Below are 18,168 nucleotides of genomic sequence, written 5' to 3'. Positions count from 1 at the left end.
CACTGATATATCTTTAATGTGAAACAGGCTATCATGCACAGGGTGCATGCATCTGTCTCAGACTGGATTTCACTTTGTGTTTGTGTATGGGACGGGGGTTCCCAAATTAGCCAGCCTGAGTACTGTCATTAGTACTGAATACTGCATTAATAGCAACAACTTTGTCCTAGGCCAGGCAGAGAGTAGGAAGGCCTCCTGCTCTGGTTTCCTTCCTTCATCTGAAAGTGGAGCTAGAACAGTCCCTGTCTGTTTTGCCAGGCACACAAGATATTGGAGTGACCCATAAATGTCTGCTTTGGAGCTCCTGGTGCAGAGCATTACAGTAAATCCAATTACTTTGAAATTGCCTTTGCAAGGTGACCTGGGCTAAACTCTTCTTTCCAGCTCTAAAAGGATGTGTGTGTCTCCCTGTTTTTTGGAACAGCCTTTTTGACAAAGGGATAACCTTGTTTAGATGCAAGCAGTCCTGCAGCTGTTCTGATTAATGCTATCTGACCCAGCCTGCTGTCACCAGAGGAATGGGGCTCTGAAAAGGTGGTAATGAGTCCTCTGACCCCTCCTGCCTTCATGTCTGCATCCACGAGGGTCAGCTGGAGCTCTCCCCAGTCCTGGAAAGAATCTAAGTGCTAGTGATGTTTCCAAGTAAAAGAAAAAGAATCCCGCTTCCAGGCAGAAATGCTCTATTTCTTAGGCTCTCCCCTCTACTACACCTAAGCTAATAGAAGATGGTTATTATACATCAGAAACAGCTACTCAATATAGACAGATATTTGGAATAAAGGAATAAATATGTGTTGATAATGTGATCCTTACAAGTTCAAAACAGAGCAGCCTGAAACTTAAAGAGGTGAGGGAGGCATCCTGCAGAAAGAGATTACAGAGCTTGCAAAGAGAGCACCAGTCAGCCAGATTTTGATCTTAGTTATGTTGAATAAATCTGGAACAACTCTGTTGATTGGACTAACCCCAATGCTTTGTGTTCAAACTAAACTGTGTTTAGAATATATATATAATTTTCAAAATGATCCTCATGCTTATATGGGAAAAGGATCACATAAATAATATTCATCTGTGTTTATGCAGTGCATTCATTCACAAATAGCAATATTTGTATATCATGCAGAACATTTGCCTGTTTTCCTGCAGTCCCAGTGAAAGTAGAGCACAGTGACAGCAGTGGCCTCCCTTTGGACGCAGAGATGCAGTTAGTGCTTATCTCGCGCGGTGGAAGGGCTGCCGCAAAGAAGCACAGAGCTGGGAATCTGGAGTTCCTCCTGCTGCCAACGTGGTTCTTTTCCCCGAGAGGTCTTTGGTGCTGGTAGTGCTCTTGGATCACACACGGCAGGACTGTGAGGTGTGGGGTAACTTGGTGAGAGGGCCAGAGAGATACAGAGAGGAAAAGCTGGCAGGGAGTCTGTGTAGCACTGGTAGCCCGGGGCACACGTGTCACGGTGTTTGGCTAGTGTGTGCTCTATTTCCGTTATTTGCCAATCCTCAGTATCCGTGGTGGCCTCTTGCTTGCGGCTGCCCCGGGAAGCCCTGGAGCTTGCGCTGCCCGTGCAGGCAGTGAGCACCTCCCCAGCCTGCTGCTCGTGCAGCCTCGGGCTGCCCCGCTAACCCCAGCCCCAGGGACCGTCAGCGTCTGCTGCCACAAGTGGCTTTTCCGTTAGACTGTTGCAAAGTCCACACACCAGCTGCTGAAAAAGCAAATGTTTTCACCACTCTCATGTCAAAAATGATAAAGCACAAATATTTTACAGCTATTTCATCACTGGAACTAAGTTCTTATTCATCATCTCCTGGGAATGCAAGAACCTCAGGTATAAAAAACCTCTTACGTTGTTTCAGTGCAAGGTTATCTTTGAGGTTTTACTTAGTATTATTTTAAATAATCTTTGTGGCAGGAATCCTTGGAGGATTACAGTAGTGTAAAAGAGCAAATTGATTTTTCTCCTATTAAGAATTCTCTTTACTTTTGTTTTTCCTCTACACAAATGTGTCACCTCAAGGTCTGATCTGAAGTCCATTGAATGAAATAGGTTTCGAATCTGGCCTAAACACCTACTCTGTGTGGGACGGTGTAAAGGCAGTTTCCTCTTTTACCTTCTGTCTCACATTTCTACCATATTACTTAGCATTTCTAGAGAAGGGACTATATCACAGTCAATAGCTACATCTGTTGTCATAGAAGGCTTAGTCCAAAAACTATCAAAGCTAATAGAAATTTGCTCATTGACTATAGTAGACAGAGGATCAGTCCCTCAGTCCCTCTGCATTTGGCCTTTCCCTCAGTCCCTGCATCACAAGCTTCTTATAAACCTCTGATTTAAAGAAACATAAATGATGTGTGAAGGTCCCTTTAAAAAAACAACAAAAACAGTTCAGTCATGTTGCTTTTAAAGCAGTGGCTAAGGTTGATGATCAATTTGGATCGAAAAGCTGTGCTATCCAAAAACTGCAAACACAAGTCCTAAACAAAATCCATATGTGCCTCTCAGTGATGCAGGTGTCAAAGATATTAAGGTACGAAATGCTTTACATTAAAATAACTTCAAGAACAAGGTTAAGCTCCAAAAACTCCCATGTAATTCAGAGTTAAGCGCAGCGGCTAGTCTTTAATACAATCAGATGGTAGAAAGTATATGAAACTCATTGCTTGAAGGTACTAGTAGCACCTTATCTAGGCAGTATGAACTTTCATACAGATTCATGCCAAAGATGTAGTTTCAGTTTAAACACTCAGAAGGTTGTTGGGTTTTGGTTTTTTTTTAGCTTTCTAGGGCCAAAGACAGGCTCTTCACATTATTTTAATATATTTTCTGCAGCTTAATTTCCTGTGTTTTCTTTTATAGTGGCATAAAAAAAAACAAAAACTCCGAAGTAGTTATAAAACACTTTCTAGTTTGCTTTGCTTTAATTCCTGGTGTAAGGTTGAAGCATTATATGAATATATCAATCACTCTCCCAGCCAAGGAAACAAATTGAAAGAAGTTTTAGTACATTTTGAATCCTGTCTGAGGTATCTCTGAAGCTCTGATGAAACAGTTGCATTGGAAAAATTCTGATCAAGCCATCGCGTCAATCCAAAGGCTTGAACTTCTAATCCTGCCCTCCACACGTGCAGGTACCTGCTTTCCTCAGTGCATATTGGAAGCTGGGTTACAGACAGCGATAAGATAACGACGGACATTAGAGGGGAGCAGAGCATGCACCATTTCTTCCATGAAATGAGGCCGATGCTGAACATGTAACAAAGTGGCCAGGATGCTGAGAATGTGGCCAGGCTTTCCAGAAAGTGAGATGTGCCTATAGCTCCAGACTCATAATTCTGTCAATATTCTCTTATTCAAGTGCCAGTTGTCTATTCCTTAGTGTCAGGAGAGCAACCATAGTAGGACTCACTGGCAAGGTGGTTATGAATTTCAGAGAGATGTTAATCAGGTAAGGAATATAGGCAGGTATTACTCTCTGGATGAACAGTTCACACAGAAGCATGCATGAAGGTTGCAAGTGGTCAAGATTTCCAGGGGTCTGACTGTTTTTATATTATCCGACAGACAACCCTGCTGCTTCCAAAACTATAGACAGTGTTGTATGAATAACAATATATTAAATCTAAATCTAAAATGTATTGTTAGGGCTTTTCAGCATTCATATTGATGATAAAGTCTCCTTGCTTTTGTATTTCAATAGTAATTTTGCAGATTGCTCTGCACATTGAATTCTCTTCTTCCTCACTTTCTTAGCACTGTATTTTTTATGGAGACACGTCAAGGGATTTTTGGTTGTACGTGTGGTACATTACCCCATCACTGACAGATTGGACTTTGTAGGTGATGTTTCGGTCAGATGTTTGATCTCCTCCAGGACTAGTGCTTGATAGATACAGCGGAGCTGCGTGAAGGCTGCCTTGCTCACAGCGCTTGTAGGAACCGCAGCTATTGTAACGTTGTAGTTTCAATGCCAAATATAACTGTTGTTTGTGCTGCCTTTGATTTTTTCATCTCAAGATTTCTGCCAAGATCTAACCTTTCTCAAATAATGACTTATGCAGAGATACTCCTCCAAGATCCTTAATCCCACCCAGTCTAAGTACCCTTGATGCATCAAACGTGATGTGCGTAGTGGACTCAGAATTCAGTATCGCAATCAGTAGCTGCTATTGATGTTTTCCACTAACGATGAATTTTATAAGGTTTCTCCATAGTTTTTCAAGTCTTTCATAAAATGAAAACTCTTACTGTATTTTTCATCTTACACACTGAATTTGGGCATGTGCTTCTTAAGAGGGTTTTACCCTGCAGTGAGCTCTATGCTGCCCTAATCCAGGCTCTAAAGTAGCTAGCACTTTGCAAGTGTGGGTATCACTAAGTCAAGCTGCAGTTTATCATGTAGATATAGCCTCATTTATTTTTAGGTGTTGTTCTCAGACCACAATGGTCAGATACCTGATCTGGTCCGTCTTTGTGTTTGGTCCAAGTTTTTATATATGTACCACCCGACATTTTGCTGTTATTTCAATATCTAAGTAACAATGAAAAGTACATCAGAAAAGTAGCTTGGTTTCAATATAGACAGAAAAATCATAGTACCACTGAGGCCTAGACATAAATATGTTACTAATCATGAATGTTCCTGGAATCCACTATGTTCAGTCATGGCAGCAAGCTTAAAAAATACTGGACCCAGATGGGCTGATTCATACATCAGCGTGCAGTCTAATCCACTGAGAAATCAAACCAGGAAATGCAATATGGAAACCCTGTCTAAATCTTGCACTATGCATCTTTATTTCTGGTGCAAGCTTGTTCCGTCTTGTATTTACATATTCCCCAGTGTATTCAAAAATTCAATTCTTAAACAAGAGTCCGAGAGCTTTCAGTGACAAACATTCAGTGTAGCATCTGAACAGTTTAGCATAAATGTTCTGTTTGTAAAAGCACTGTCCATAATAGTGCCATAAAGATGCTTTAAGAACTTGTATATTAAACTTATTTTCATGACAGGAGGTAGCAGGTCTGAAGTCCTCTTGGCAGCACCAGAGCTGATCCATCTCTAAAAAGGGCCGTAAATTATCTCCCTCACTCTGCAGACCATCTCTCCTCGGGGCTGCCTGGAGTATCCTGAGGTGGGAGAAGGCAGTTCAAGCTCTGAGGCTGTGCTACAATGTGCAGTTCTAGTCCCAGTTCAGGTGAAAACCCTTAGCCCAGCTTAGCATATCTGACCACAGACTGCCAGCCAGGGCACCAGAGCCCCTGACGTCCGGCTGGGGCTCACCAAGGAGGGCAAAAAAAGTCCCAGGGAGATGGGGAGCTAGTTTTGTTGGTCGTGTGTGTGATGATAAGAATCTTAATTGAGATAATAAAACAAAATATTTTTCAGAGGAATATTTAGTTCAGTGGAAGACACAAGGTCTGGATTTTGCCCAAACTGTGAAGAGTAAGTTTCAACAATCTATGAAAATGCTAGCAACTAATCTGGTAGAAGCTGGTAGGACAAACTGCTGTCAAAAAGTGGAAGATGCTTCATAATATATGTCTGACAAGTATTTAGGATTCATGGTGGCTGGTGCCAGGGAGACAGGATACAAACACTGCATCCCTTTGTGCCAGCAAGACCAGTGTCACTTTGGACGCGGGAGACATTAATTCCAAGGGGGGAGCAATGCCAACTTTTGTCAAAGGAATCCCTTCAACAGCTCCTCCACATAGGTGGTTATGAAGTTCAGTTTCCAATGAAAGTTGCTGCCTCCTGGCATTACCCCAGCTTCATTAAATAAGGAGGCACTTATTTGGGCAGTTACGCTCTACAGGGCCTGCAGAAAGTCAGGAGGAAGAGCCAGAGGTCACTGCGACTAGCACTGCTCAATTCTGAAATGCAGCTGGGGAAAGAGAGGACAAACATATGTGACAGACTGTAACAAGCATTTATGAGAGTGATTCAAATCTATGGCTAATGGCCAGAGCTTAGGCATCTTCCACTAAAAAATAATCTAGGGAACATGAGAGGTGAAATTCCTGTGTATCCTGGGATGCTGCACAAAAGACATCTTATGTCAGACACATGGAAACAGAAAAGTGGAATGGGATGTGCAAGAGTAATGATGGAGATCCTGTGCAGGTCAGGCATGAACATTACAACTGAACACAGAGCATGCAAATACGAGGTCTGTAATCACTGCAGAAAGCAGAATACAAATAACCATGGAAATCACAGGAGATTCTTGTGATTTGCCTAATATCAGCGCAGATCTATATGTGAATCACACATTCAATTAAGGAAAAAAGTATTGCCTAGGAGCATTCTTACTCATATTTTCTAATGCCCAACTCATACTGCAACAATTTAACAGCCCATCATATGTGGCAGATAGGCTGCAGCTGGATTCTGGGAGGGGTGAAGGGAAGGTAATGAATCATAATTCAGGAAAGGCTCGTGCTGATATTTTTCAGGACTTATCAGTTTAAACACACAGTATAAAATGCTTGCTGAAGGCTCTCTGAATAACAAGAACTTTATTCGATAAGAGATATTGGAGAGTTTGCAGGGGCCCTTACTCACTCTCTCTAGGTTATTGCAGAATGCCTTAGGTTCTCCATTGGTGTCATCAGCACACTCACAGCCAGGCGTACTGAGAAAAGCCACAGCTCACTACCAAAAAGCACTTCAGTCAGATACAATCAGTCTAGAAGCATTTATGATTATATACTAAATACTGAGCAAAGATATTAAAAAAACACTTCCTGTCACAAATGCCAATTACATACAAGAATGGGATCTCTTTTTTAGCTTTAGCTGTCCAAAAAGTAAGTATCGAGATAAGCTTTTTACCTGGGCTCCCTCAGCAGTCACCAGAGAAATACCTTGTGATCAGAAAGCCATAAAGATACAGCGACAGTAGTTATGACGCATTTTTATCTGTAAATTGGATCAGGTTGCTTTCGTTGACTATACAGAGGTCTATGCAAAGAAGTACTGCTTACTGAACAAGATAGAAAAGACAAAGTGCTAGGAAATGTCTTGGAGGAAACCCTGATGAGCAGGAATTAATCATATAAGTTTGGGAAGCTGCTGCATCCCTTCAATGATAGCTGTCATTCTGTTAAAACCAGCTGTTACCATCTTACGGCATACATAATATACATGCTCTTTGTACCCTGGGACGAGGCAGGAACATGCTGCAGGAAGGATGGGACGCCTTTCCCTCAGCTACCGACAGTAACAACGTAGGTGCGTAGGTGTCTGTGTCCAAAACAGCAGGGATTCATCTCTCTAGATGCAAAGAGCACTATCTGGATTGATGAACCCTACCAAAAATTGACGAGTGGGTTCCAGCTACACTCCAGTGAGAGCAACAGGTCCGCTCTGCTCCCTGCTGAGCAGCTAACGGGTCCCTGCACCCTCTGCTCACAGGTTTGGGTCAGGAAACAGCTGTTTTCCTCAGACAATGACACTCTCTCTGGAGCGAGTCAAATAAACCCCTTTCCTTGACGCTGCATGAATACTCTTTTATGCGTGGAAATGAGGGGTGCCACTAAGAGAGACATTTAGGGAAAAGCCCCAGTCAGATGTAGCAGCCATTAGGCCATGTCGGGAATGCTTGAACAGCCTCATGAAAGATCCTGCCCAGTCGCTTTCATACACTGGTTCTTAATAATGAGTATATAATAAATGTACAGTCTGGAAGAATTTACTATACAGTATCCAATTGGATTTATATAGCCATAAACTTCCACAGCACTGCTTCTGTGATTTACAACAGTGCCTAGTAATTATGAAGCGGTGCCTGGGTACGAGAGGTAGGAGGCAAACATTACCAGGCTGCTTGCATAGCGATATTATACAAATGCGCGTTTGCCGCAGCAATTTCAAATTATGTATTAACAGAGAACCATTGCAAGGAACGATGTATTTTCGCCTGCTCCTTTGGAAAGCACCAAGCAGGGACTGAAGGAGGGCTGTGGGACTGGGTGTTTATTGCGGTAGAGTTGAGAGGAGGGAATGCGCCTCGCACTCTGTGAAATGAACTTCTGCCTTCTGCCTGCTTGGAAGGGTCCAGACTTAGCACCTTAGCTGATCCCTCCCGAAACCTATGCTTCTGATTTTCTGAAAAGAAACCACCACAGAAAATACTATATCTTACTCTAGAGCCAGTCACCCTCTTGACCTGCATGGGTACAGAAGGACATTTACTTCTCAGAAGTTTTCTAGCACTGACATTTCACGACTGCTGCTACTCGGCACAGTAAAGAGCTATTGCAGAAAGCACCGTGTGTCATTAATATAAATTACCTGGGCATCGGGGGCAGCACAGCTGGGGTACGTGCACGGGAGAAGGACAGTGTAGGCTTGGGCATCGTATCCTGCTGCACAGCACATTTCCATTCTGCAGGCAGAAAGTGAAAAAAAGTGTTTTAATGGGATGGGCCAATTTGCAGGTTTCTATGCTCTCCGTTCTACAGCAAGATATTTGTAAACCATCTTTTTTTTTCTTTAACAACATCCTGATTTCACTCGCACTGTGGTAAGCACAGCCTGCTTCCGCTGCCTCTGGATTTATGCTGCAGGTCAGAACGTAGCATAAACCCGTGCAACCACTAGAATGATAGGAAGTGCTTATAAATGGATTTCAACAATCTTCATCCATGTTTTCTTTAGAACAGATTATGCTGAAGAATTGCTTTTGCAGAGCTAAGACTCTGATAGTGAATAGTAGGTCTCTGAGATATCCCCTACGGAGGGTTAGTTTAAGCCCGCAAGAGACAATAGTGCCTGTATTTTTTCCTGAAAACTGTGGAGTGTCTTTTGTTTGCCTGTGATGGGCTCCCTGGTACACAAAGAACACAAGTTGGGAAGTAGCCATTTTTCTAAGAAATACGAGCAAGTTTGAGAATAGTATTCATTATTCCTGTCATTAACATAATCTTCTTTCTGACCACATCTAAGCTTGGTTTATAATTAAAATACAGTGAAATTTCAGTCTCCAGTGTCTGTAACCAGAAAAGACTATCCATTTCAGATTCCCATTTCCCATCTATAATTCATCCTCCTAAATTAGATCGGAGTTGCTCATGTTTATAGCAAGAAAGATCTCTCAGCATGGACACTGATCCTATGCTATGACTGTCCTTTGGGTGGCATTAGAAACGAGGCCACTTCATTTTCCTGCGCCCTCCGGAGCACTGAGATGGTTCCAGGGGAGCTGCAGGCTCAGATTTTATGTGTCGGCTTTTCTAGCCACCTCCTTCAAAATAATCCTTTGGCTTCTAAATGTCTGCTGGCTAGAGGCTAGAATCACATTGTTGGCAGATCATTACTAGCCACAGACTATGTCTGTGCATCTCTGAAAGTTGCTCTGAAGGTGATATTGGCATCCCTTTCTGATATAAAGACTGAAATTAAATATACTGACTTTACAGAGCAGGGGTGACTTGTTGGATGACAGGGACTACAGGACTCCTCTAAGCGCTGAAGCCCAGAGGAGGCTAGTGACTCTGCTGGCCTCAGGCACAGAGCTTCTCACAACACGGCCTCCCTCCCCTTTTGCTTACTAGTCCCGCCACGTGCTTGTGCTTAATGGGACTCATGCTGACGTTCACTGAGATATTTGGGAGACGGAGCCCTGGTGACCTGAGGGGGACGAGAGCTCCGAGGCTCCCCCGTGAGTCAGAGCCGTGGTGAGCGGCTCTGGGTCGGATACCGCGCCGGGCTCTGCTCAGCCGTCCCAGCCGAGCTACGTGCAAAGGGCTCTTCTTGTAGCCCCTCAAGTCTGCAGATCTGATTTTGAACACAGGCAGGAGGCTGCTCTGCTTTACAGAGTGAAATAATGATCTGGCAAATTGTGAGTGCTCTTATTTAGCAGACAGTAAGAGTTAACTGTCTCCGCTGTGTATGCAGGGAGGGGAAGAAAAAGGAGCGGGGTGAAGACACTGAATTATGTTCAGTTTTATTCTGGTTCGAGTGTGCAAATCCTAACTTTAAAAAAACAATACCACACAAAACCAGGATATTTTAATGCCTTATAGAATAATTTGGCCTCTGTTTGCTTAGGTTTGCCTTGTATGCACATCAGCAGTGTGTGTGCTGGGCTGGGGGCACTGGGTAGAGCTGGTGTTGGGATCCCCCTCAGCCATCCGGGGCTCGTGGTGCTCCCAGGGCTGATGAGGAGCCCTGGGGACGTGTTTGCTTTTCTGTGTAGGGCGAGGGAGGAGATGCTGCTCCAGACTCAGTGCACGCCCTTTGTGTAGCTGGTGTCCTGCCGGGGCGTCACAGTGGGTGACACTCAGCCTTCTCTTATTCACTATCTGTGGCAAACTCTGTTTTCCTTTCTTCATGCTGTAATGTTATAAGGTCTGTGCCTGTGGCCCTAGGATGTTACCTAATGCCTTAATTTTAGCCTTTAGTAGCCTTAATTTTATTAAAATCAATAATGACTGAGAGTTCCTGCTGATCTGGAGTTCTCACTGCAGACCAGTGCTCTAGTGGCATTTCTCTTGTCCCGCAGAAAGCTCAAAGAAAAGGCTGGAGCTGGATGCTGCGGATGCTCCTTGGGGGCTTCCTCCCAGGCAACAAGACAGTCCCGCTCCAGCACTCACCCGGTGTCTCCTAGCTGTGTCGTGCCCCCTCACTGCACATCAGAGGTAAAACAGGGTGAGCGACAACCGGAGCCCAGAGCCAGGGAACAAGCAGAGCTTCCACTTTTGTTCCCCTCGCTGTCCTCCACTGCCACTCTGTTCTTTCACCTGCGTGAGAGCAGGACAGGAACAAACTACGTCCCGCCGCGGGCACTCGCAGTGCACGGGCCGGCCCGCTCGGCACCGCTGCTCTCCAGGGGAGGTTACTTGTGCTTGTCCAGCCCGCTGGGCTCTCCAACATCTTCCTGAAAGCCATTGAGCAATGACTTGTATCCATGTCTCTGGGGCTCCCAGCAATTTCATCCCCACCCACGGCACAGCCTTCCAGCAGTTTGATGAGTGTTTTACCACACACTGTTTCTGAGCGAGCTTTCAGCTTTTGCACACAGATCAACAACAGGGAATGGAAGCTCCTATTAGCTCAAAAGGGAGGCTTTTCTCTTCCTTTTCCTATGCTCCTACAGATGCTCTGTGCACAGATGTGAGATGCAGCCAAGCTGTGGGACTACTGTTTGTGTATCTCTGCACAACAGTGTAGTAGCAGATCCCTCAGAGCAAAATCCTGCACAGGGGCCCAATATTTTACACTTGCAGGGGGAGAATAGCCAAGAAGATTTTCTTTCACATTAAATACAGCAGGCAAAATTCAGCATCTGGAGTGTCTCATATGTTAGTGATTAAGATCCCTTATTGTTTAGTCATTTTTAAAGTACTTCAAGGGACAAATTCTGCCCTCATTTTCCTGTCCCCGCCAAGCTGCATAGGACATGCTTAGGGGGTCTGTGACTGCTGTGTCTTAGCATCAGGCATCAACTAATGGCAGCAAAAGGGCCCATCCTTTCATGTCCTTGCCAAGTCCCGCTGCTCCCCGTGTCCATCCTTGTCTCATTTTTCATTGCCTCATTCCTCTCTCCGAGGTTTCTGTAAATGGCGATACCCCTTGCTCCTCCTTCAGCACGGTAAGACAGCAGATGCCCTGGGTGTGGAAATGCCTTTTGGAGACTGTGGGCACTGTCTTTAGATCAAAACACAACCAAACTGGTACATTGCACAACCGTACCCATTCCTCTGCCTGTTGGAGCCTTCATGTCCGTCCTGTGCAAGTATTTGTGCCAGTCTCAGCTTCATCTGTTACTGCTCTCCCTGGATCACCTGCCTCTATTATCTACAACCTACAGGAAACCCAGCACAAACCAGAACCCCAGAGCAAACCAGGCTGGGCTCTGCCCTGGGGTAGATAGAAGGTAAAGGCCCCAAGAGGCAGAAGTTGTAAGAGCCGTAGCTGAGAGTCCTACCTCTGAGCAGAGACAGTTAACGCAGTAAACAAGGCCGTAGGGCTCTAGGTAAGGGTGCCATCTCTCTCCTACGCGGTACTTCTTATCTTGAAACACACAGTACGTATCTGAATCTGTAAAACAGGGAAGAATTGAAAGAGCAGTGAAGAAGTGATCCCCTGCCATGCTTTCCACAGCCATGTTTTATGTCTGCAGCTTTCTCTGTAGACCATGTTTGAGTCTCATAGGCAAAATTTGGTGAAGAATTACTTTTTTACTTTCTCTGGAGAATCACACTTGATAATTAGGATACCCTTAGTTTTTGATGCTGTTATTTCTAACTTCCCAAACTAAACTAAATAAAGTGACCTCTCATCTTCTCCAAAGCTGCAGCTCCTGAAGCAGGGGGAGCTGGGCCTTTCACTTAGGGAAAATGTAGGTTCAGATCCTGTTTAGGTCACAAAGTTAAAGCTTTCAATGACTCAGACAGGTTCATAGGAAACAAAACCTGTTCATTGCTAAGCCAAAGTAACTTCCTCCACTCAGGAAAAGCCCAAGCACTACAGCAGAGAGAACTACAAACAGAAGATGGGTGCATTGCATTTACACTGATATTCAGCATCACCATATTTTAACAATTCAGTTGTTTCAAAACACTTTGGGTTGGGTACATCAACCCAATACATCAGCTTCCCAGTTGTTTAAGCACTTCTAATCTTCCAGGTGTACTTTTGCAGGAGTCTGTCTACCTTCCAGATGTTACTGCCTCTCACTGTCACATTATAATGTCACATTAAGACCTCAAATCTCTTCAGTAGAAAGGGTTTTATTAGGGCAAAATGTCCATGAGAGAAGTACTTGCTGTTATCTTAATGATGTCAAAGCTCAGCTTGATTCACCATCCTCAGTATAAATGGTATTTTAGAATAGCAAACTGCATGTCTTCCAAGAGACAGTCCAGGGAAGGAGCTTGTTTAACATTCCCTGAGCTAAAAGGAGGTAGCAAGAGGTAGAGATTGCTAAGTAGCAACTGCGAAGTGCTCTGCTTTGACTATGTACAACAGTCTGACAAGTGAAATGCAGGGTGTGGAGAAACAGCTGGCTGAAGTGCAGGCTGGTGATTCCTCTCTCCACTTTCTCTGAGCAGGGAGACCCACACAGTGTTTGCTTGTGAGCAAGAAGGCCGTCTCTAAACCCTTTCCCCCTCCTTTTTCCTCTTTTTTATTTTTCCCCCTTTTTCATCTACCTACTTACAAGCAGAAGCTGCTGACACTGAGCTGAAGTTTTTAACTACTTCTCAAGTGCAGGCAACATGCTCTGCAAGAGGAAAGCCAAGACCCACGTGCACAGGTGGGGAAAGCCTTCCAGAGAGCCGCTAACAAGGCTGCAGCAGGCAGGAACTTCTACAGACTTTTGTGGGCAGTTATCCCTCCTTGCCAGGCTTTCTGAAATGTGTTAACATCTCCCATGGATGACAGGCTCTGTAGAAATATTCTCTTTGCTTTGTTTGTGTTCTTTTCAATGCATGTCATCAAGTTTTTGACAGCGCTTAGACCTTTAATTTTCTCAAAGGATATATCTAATCCAGTTCATATGAGGTTGTTTTTGGAACACCACAGAGCAGTCTTGGAAGAACTTTACACTAGCTGAAAACCTCAGCACAATAGTCTTACACATGGGACAAAATCCAGATAATCCGTCAGATGTTTATAGAGGTCACTAAAATGGCTTTAAGTACTCTCCTGATTTGGAGCATTTGAAATTAAACAGATTCTTCAGCTGATGTGTTATGTTCCCTGGGTCGCAATGAAGCCCGCTCGGCTTCAGGGAAACGCAGCCCGGTTGTGGGTGCGACCTGCTCCTCCTAAATGAAAGATTAGCAGGAAGAAGGCTGCGAGCGGGCTCCGAGTGCAAGCCCATGTGCCCCAGTGCTCGGAACATCTTTGTTTGAAGATCATTTCCAAAATGCATTTGTCAAATAGAAGGAAAACTCCAAACGCGAGTGAATGTGGCAGTGGGATTTGAAAGTTACTTACGTTTTACTTGTTCTAGTTTACCTCCGTCTAGGAAAAGGAGACAGAGCACAGTGAAAAAGATAAAGTGAAAGTTCTCCAATCTCCACTTTCTTCTCATCTTTAGCAACAAAAGTGAAAGAAGGAGCCTCCAAAGTAGAGAATGGGGAGCTGTTGGAAAGAAAAAGACAAAACTCAAACTAGGAGCTGTAAGATACTTAAGTTCTCTGACTTAATTTCAGCCAGCACACAGAATCCTGAAACTGCCCCAACCAAAAAATCTCTGCATCAGACCCCTTCATTCAACAGAAACAGCTTTAGCTTTAGATCGTTTCATACTTGGAAAAGGGACCTCATTCCCATTCTTGAAAGCTGAAACATAGAAACTGCATCCTAGAAAGCCCTTATCTTGCTCCCCAGCAGAGATACGCAGGTGTGAGGCAAGCTGAACTGATAAAGTTCTCTTTCATGAAAAAAACTACTTCAGTATTTTTGCAGAACAGCTCTTTTGGACGTAAGTAAGGAAATACAAGTGACAGTTGTAACATGTAACATAAAATTAACCGTGGATATTTCCTGCTGCGTTAGCCCCACAAAGTGGCAATAGAGACTTGGGGTGAAACGCTGGCCATGCTGCAGTCAGTGGGAATCTTCCTCATTGAATCTAATGGGCTTCCACCACTATTGAATTCACCCCCCATCTCCTGAGACTATTGTTCTGCCATTGCGTGTAATTAATTTTCCTACTGTTAACCCTTTCGTCGCCTTGAAATCGGAAGGCACAAGCCGGGAATGGCCCTCCATCCCCACTCTTGTGCATCTTTACTATCCTAACCTTGCACATGGAGCACAGCCTGATGTATCGTTGTCCGAGATAGTGCTGTGTTTGCTGCAAGCACCATTCTGCTTACGTTTTTTCTGGCTTTTTTGAAGATGAATTATTTTATAATAATAAAGGAAATACTCAAAGTGGGAGAATAATTACCTAAAGTAGAATTTATTTATTTTTAATAACCAACATAAGATTCTAAATTAAGAAATGTGTAGGCTCTTTACTGTTCAGACATCATTACAAAAGTATTATCTTCCCCAAATACACTTTCCCCAAATTTACAGCATTGGAAGGACTGGTTTTGATTTGAACAGCTTGCAAGGGGATTCACAAGGAGTTTCTGAAAGTGAAAAAGAGATTCACTGTCGGAAAAATAAACAATCTGCTTTGTAAACTAATTTGACCTCTTTGGAGTTCAAGTTAATAGCAGCACCATATAGAAGAGGTTTCAGTTGGCTGATACGCAAGGCAGCAGTGCTTGCTACACACGAACCTGCAGAATTAACCAGCATATGGACTGTTTAGACAATCTAACTGAAATGTTATTCAAACCATAAAGAAGCCGCTGCAGGTTCCCCAGCCCTCAATAGCCCATTCCTTAGCAGGACAATCCTGCGGGGCCTGGGAGAGGGAGCCTCACTGCATCTCCCTGGGGTGCCTTTCCTGCCGGCCAGGGCTTCTGCCCTCAGCGCTCCCAAAACACATCCATCCCAAAAGGACCTTGCCCGTGGCTGCCCGAGCCCCCATGCCCAGCAGGCTCGCTCGGAATAACACGCGCTGAGCCTAGAGCATCCACACGCACAAGGCTGCTCGGAATGCACCCTCCCTATGCAGCAACAAAATATGATTTTCCATTTATTTTGGAAGCAGAGAATAATATTCCAACCTCACAAGAAAAGCTGAAGTCATGTTTTTCTTTCAACATCTTCAAATCACACAGGACACTTGCAAGCCAAACAAACTTTTAAGAATTGTTTAACAGGAGAACCTCACCGTTTAGTCCCGGGACATAGTGCCTGCTCTGCAAACAACAGTAGCACATCCCTGGCACTGGCAGAAATGGGAATGTTCAAATACTTCGGCCTTTCTGGGGGCTGCCTAAGCAAATATTATTTATAAGCGGAGCACAATAATCCTTTGTGCAGCTCTTTACCTGCCTGCCGGGTCGGTGAGGAAGAGCTCAGAAATCCAGCCATACTAAACGTCTTCCAAAGGAAGGAGTGTTTGGAGCTCGCACCGCTGCGGCGCGGGGAGGGAGGCGCAGGAGTTAACAGCGCGCACGGGACTTTTGATGTCTTTCTTAATTCCCTTTAATTTCTGCATTGTTGTTACTCCAAATATCAACACATACTTTGCACTATTAGCACACTCCCTGCGTTTCCCCAAAGGGCACCGTCCTAAAAATATCCCTGCATTTGAAGCACCTCGGTCCGGATTAACCTGTTGGTTATCGGCGCGTCCCGCGCGGGGCGGCAGCGCGGAGCGGGGCTCGCTGTCCCCGCCGTCACCGGCCCCGCGCTGCCCCGCACCGCGAGCCGCGAGGGGGGACCGGCGCGCGGGGCGGCCACTCACCTGCCCGGGGGGAGCTCGGCGCCCGCAGATCCGCTCCGTGCCCGCGCTCACGTTGCCATCCCCTGCGGCCGCCTTCGGGGCTCGCCGGCTGCCGCCGCGCGCACCGGGGCACCTGCCGCCGGGCTGCTCGGGACGCGGCGCTGCCTCCGCGCGGGTGTCCGCCCGCCCCGCGCCCCTCCGCGCTGCCGGGCACCGCGCCGGCACTGCCGGGGCCGGGGAGGAGCCTGCGGGGCCCGGGGCAGCTCCGCGCCGCCCCCTGCCCTGCCCGCCCCGGCCCCGCCCGGCCCCGCGGGGAGCTGCCCCCACGCGGGCACGTCCGTGTGCCCCCCCCGAGGGGGCTCGTGACGAGCGGGGGGCCCCGCGGGGCCGCGGCGCTGCGTGGGGCGCCCTGTGCCGACACCCAGCGCCGCTCTGTTGTGCTGAGGGTTTCAAGGTCACATTGAGATTCTGGAGGGACTAAACTAAACCCATGACTCATGACATTATATGCTTGGTCAAACATTCCTGTTCCGTCTTGTTGTAGCCCCTGTAACTAATAAGAAGAGATCGGGTGAACCCTTGACAAATGATCTGAGAAAAAGGGTGAGGTAGGAAAGGACATCATGTGGAGAAACAAATTACGACCTATTTCCCCGGCTTTGGGAGCAGGGTGTTTAGGGAGCGCTGCTGGGAGGTCACACACCTCCAGGGCTTGGTGGATGTTTGCAGAAAGCTGGAAAGTGCACAGAACCCTCGTGCCTTCCATTTTAACTGGGCTGGATGAAATGCTGAAAAGACAGTGTGGGTGAAATCACGTTGTACCAGCGTCAGGGCTGGGTAGATGACTTGCTAAGTGTTTTCTACCCTGACATGATGAGTGAGCCGGGCTATGTGTAGTAAAGAATGGCTTTCTCACTATTCAAAAAGGAAAAGGAAAAGAAACCATGCTCTACTACTGAGCATTTTGAAAGCACTGCTCCACACTTACCGCTGTGTCACACTGGCACCCTTTGGCATGGTGTGCACAGGCAATAATCCATGTTCCTAAGGAAAACTCATCCCTTGAAGCCCTCAGTGGCTCCTTTTGCAGACTGGCAGCTCTGGAGGAGCCACCATGAGAAGTTGAAGTAAGTAACTGTGCAAACAAATAGTAACTTGGAGCCAGAAATGCGGCTGTGACGCGCACTGGAAGGCAGGCGGTCTGGGCTGCGCATGCCCAGGTGGACGGACAGGTCTGCGCTCAAGGAGAGCAGAGCGTGTCCACGCGTCCTTCCAGGCTGCAGGGATGCTCTGCCTTTAGGTGCTCACCTGGCTGGACTGCACGGGCACAGCCTGAGAGGTGAACCATGTGGGGACCAGACCGGTGACCGAACCAACCCTGAAGCGCTCAGCAGAGAGCCTGGCCAAAGCCAGCGTCAGTCCCCCATGAGCTGCCTCGGCTATCTGGGATGTGGGGGCACTAGTGCGTCCTACCCCAGTGTCCCTTCAGATATCCACATCTTACCCCAGAAAGGGAGGTGCAGATGCCTCCCAGCAGTGCGAGAGTGAAGGATGTAACACAAAGGTAAGTGAAGTCAAAAGAAACAAAGATCACGTTGCGAAAGGATGGCAGTTTTTTTACTGGAACAGTCCAGCAAGACATGTTGTGTGTTGTACATCTCCTGACGGCTGTAAATTTAAACTGGATTGCACTATCAGAAGTTTCTTCAATTTAGTGAAGGAATTATAAGTGAAATTCTGCACTTCTGTCCCGATGGTTTGTAAGGAGCTGAAGTTGGGCTGGTGACTCCGTATGGAGCGTTTTTTCATCGTAATCAAACCCCAAGGCATCCCTACAGCTTTAGAGGGGACTAAACTGATAGGAC

At 45.9% G+C, this 18,168-nt stretch overlaps 1 protein-coding gene across 2 annotated transcripts in view; it reads right to left on the bottom strand.

Annotated features, from left to right (window-relative positions):
- Positions 1-16,447, bottom strand: part of CHRDL1 (chordin like 1) — a 37,357-nt gene extending 20,910 nt beyond the window's left edge. For both annotated transcript variants that reach the window (XM_088527544.1, XM_088527545.1), the window contains exons 1-4: positions 16,325-16,447; positions 13,945-14,091; positions 11,930-12,042; positions 8,293-8,386 (exon numbers count right to left, since the gene is read on the bottom strand). In XM_088527544.1, coding sequence (XP_088383670.1) covers positions 8,293-8,386; positions 11,930-12,042; positions 13,945-14,041 — 304 coding nt within the window. In that variant the 5' untranslated portion in view covers positions 14,042-14,091; positions 16,325-16,447. The remainder of the gene's footprint in view (positions 1-8,292; positions 8,387-11,929; positions 12,043-13,944; positions 14,092-16,324) is intronic.
- Between the last annotated feature and the right edge of the window lie 1,721 nt (positions 16,448-18,168).

Source organism: Tinamus guttatus, unplaced genomic scaffold, assembly GCF_059628265.1.
Source record: "Tinamus guttatus ecotype Peru unplaced genomic scaffold, ASM5962826v1 Tinamus_guttatus_pri_ptg000287l, whole genome shotgun sequence".
Lineage (NCBI taxonomy): Eukaryota > Metazoa > Chordata > Aves > Tinamiformes > Tinamidae > Tinamus > Tinamus guttatus.
Note: the sequence above shows the minus strand (reverse complement) of the source record. Positions and strands in the feature narration are given on the sequence as shown.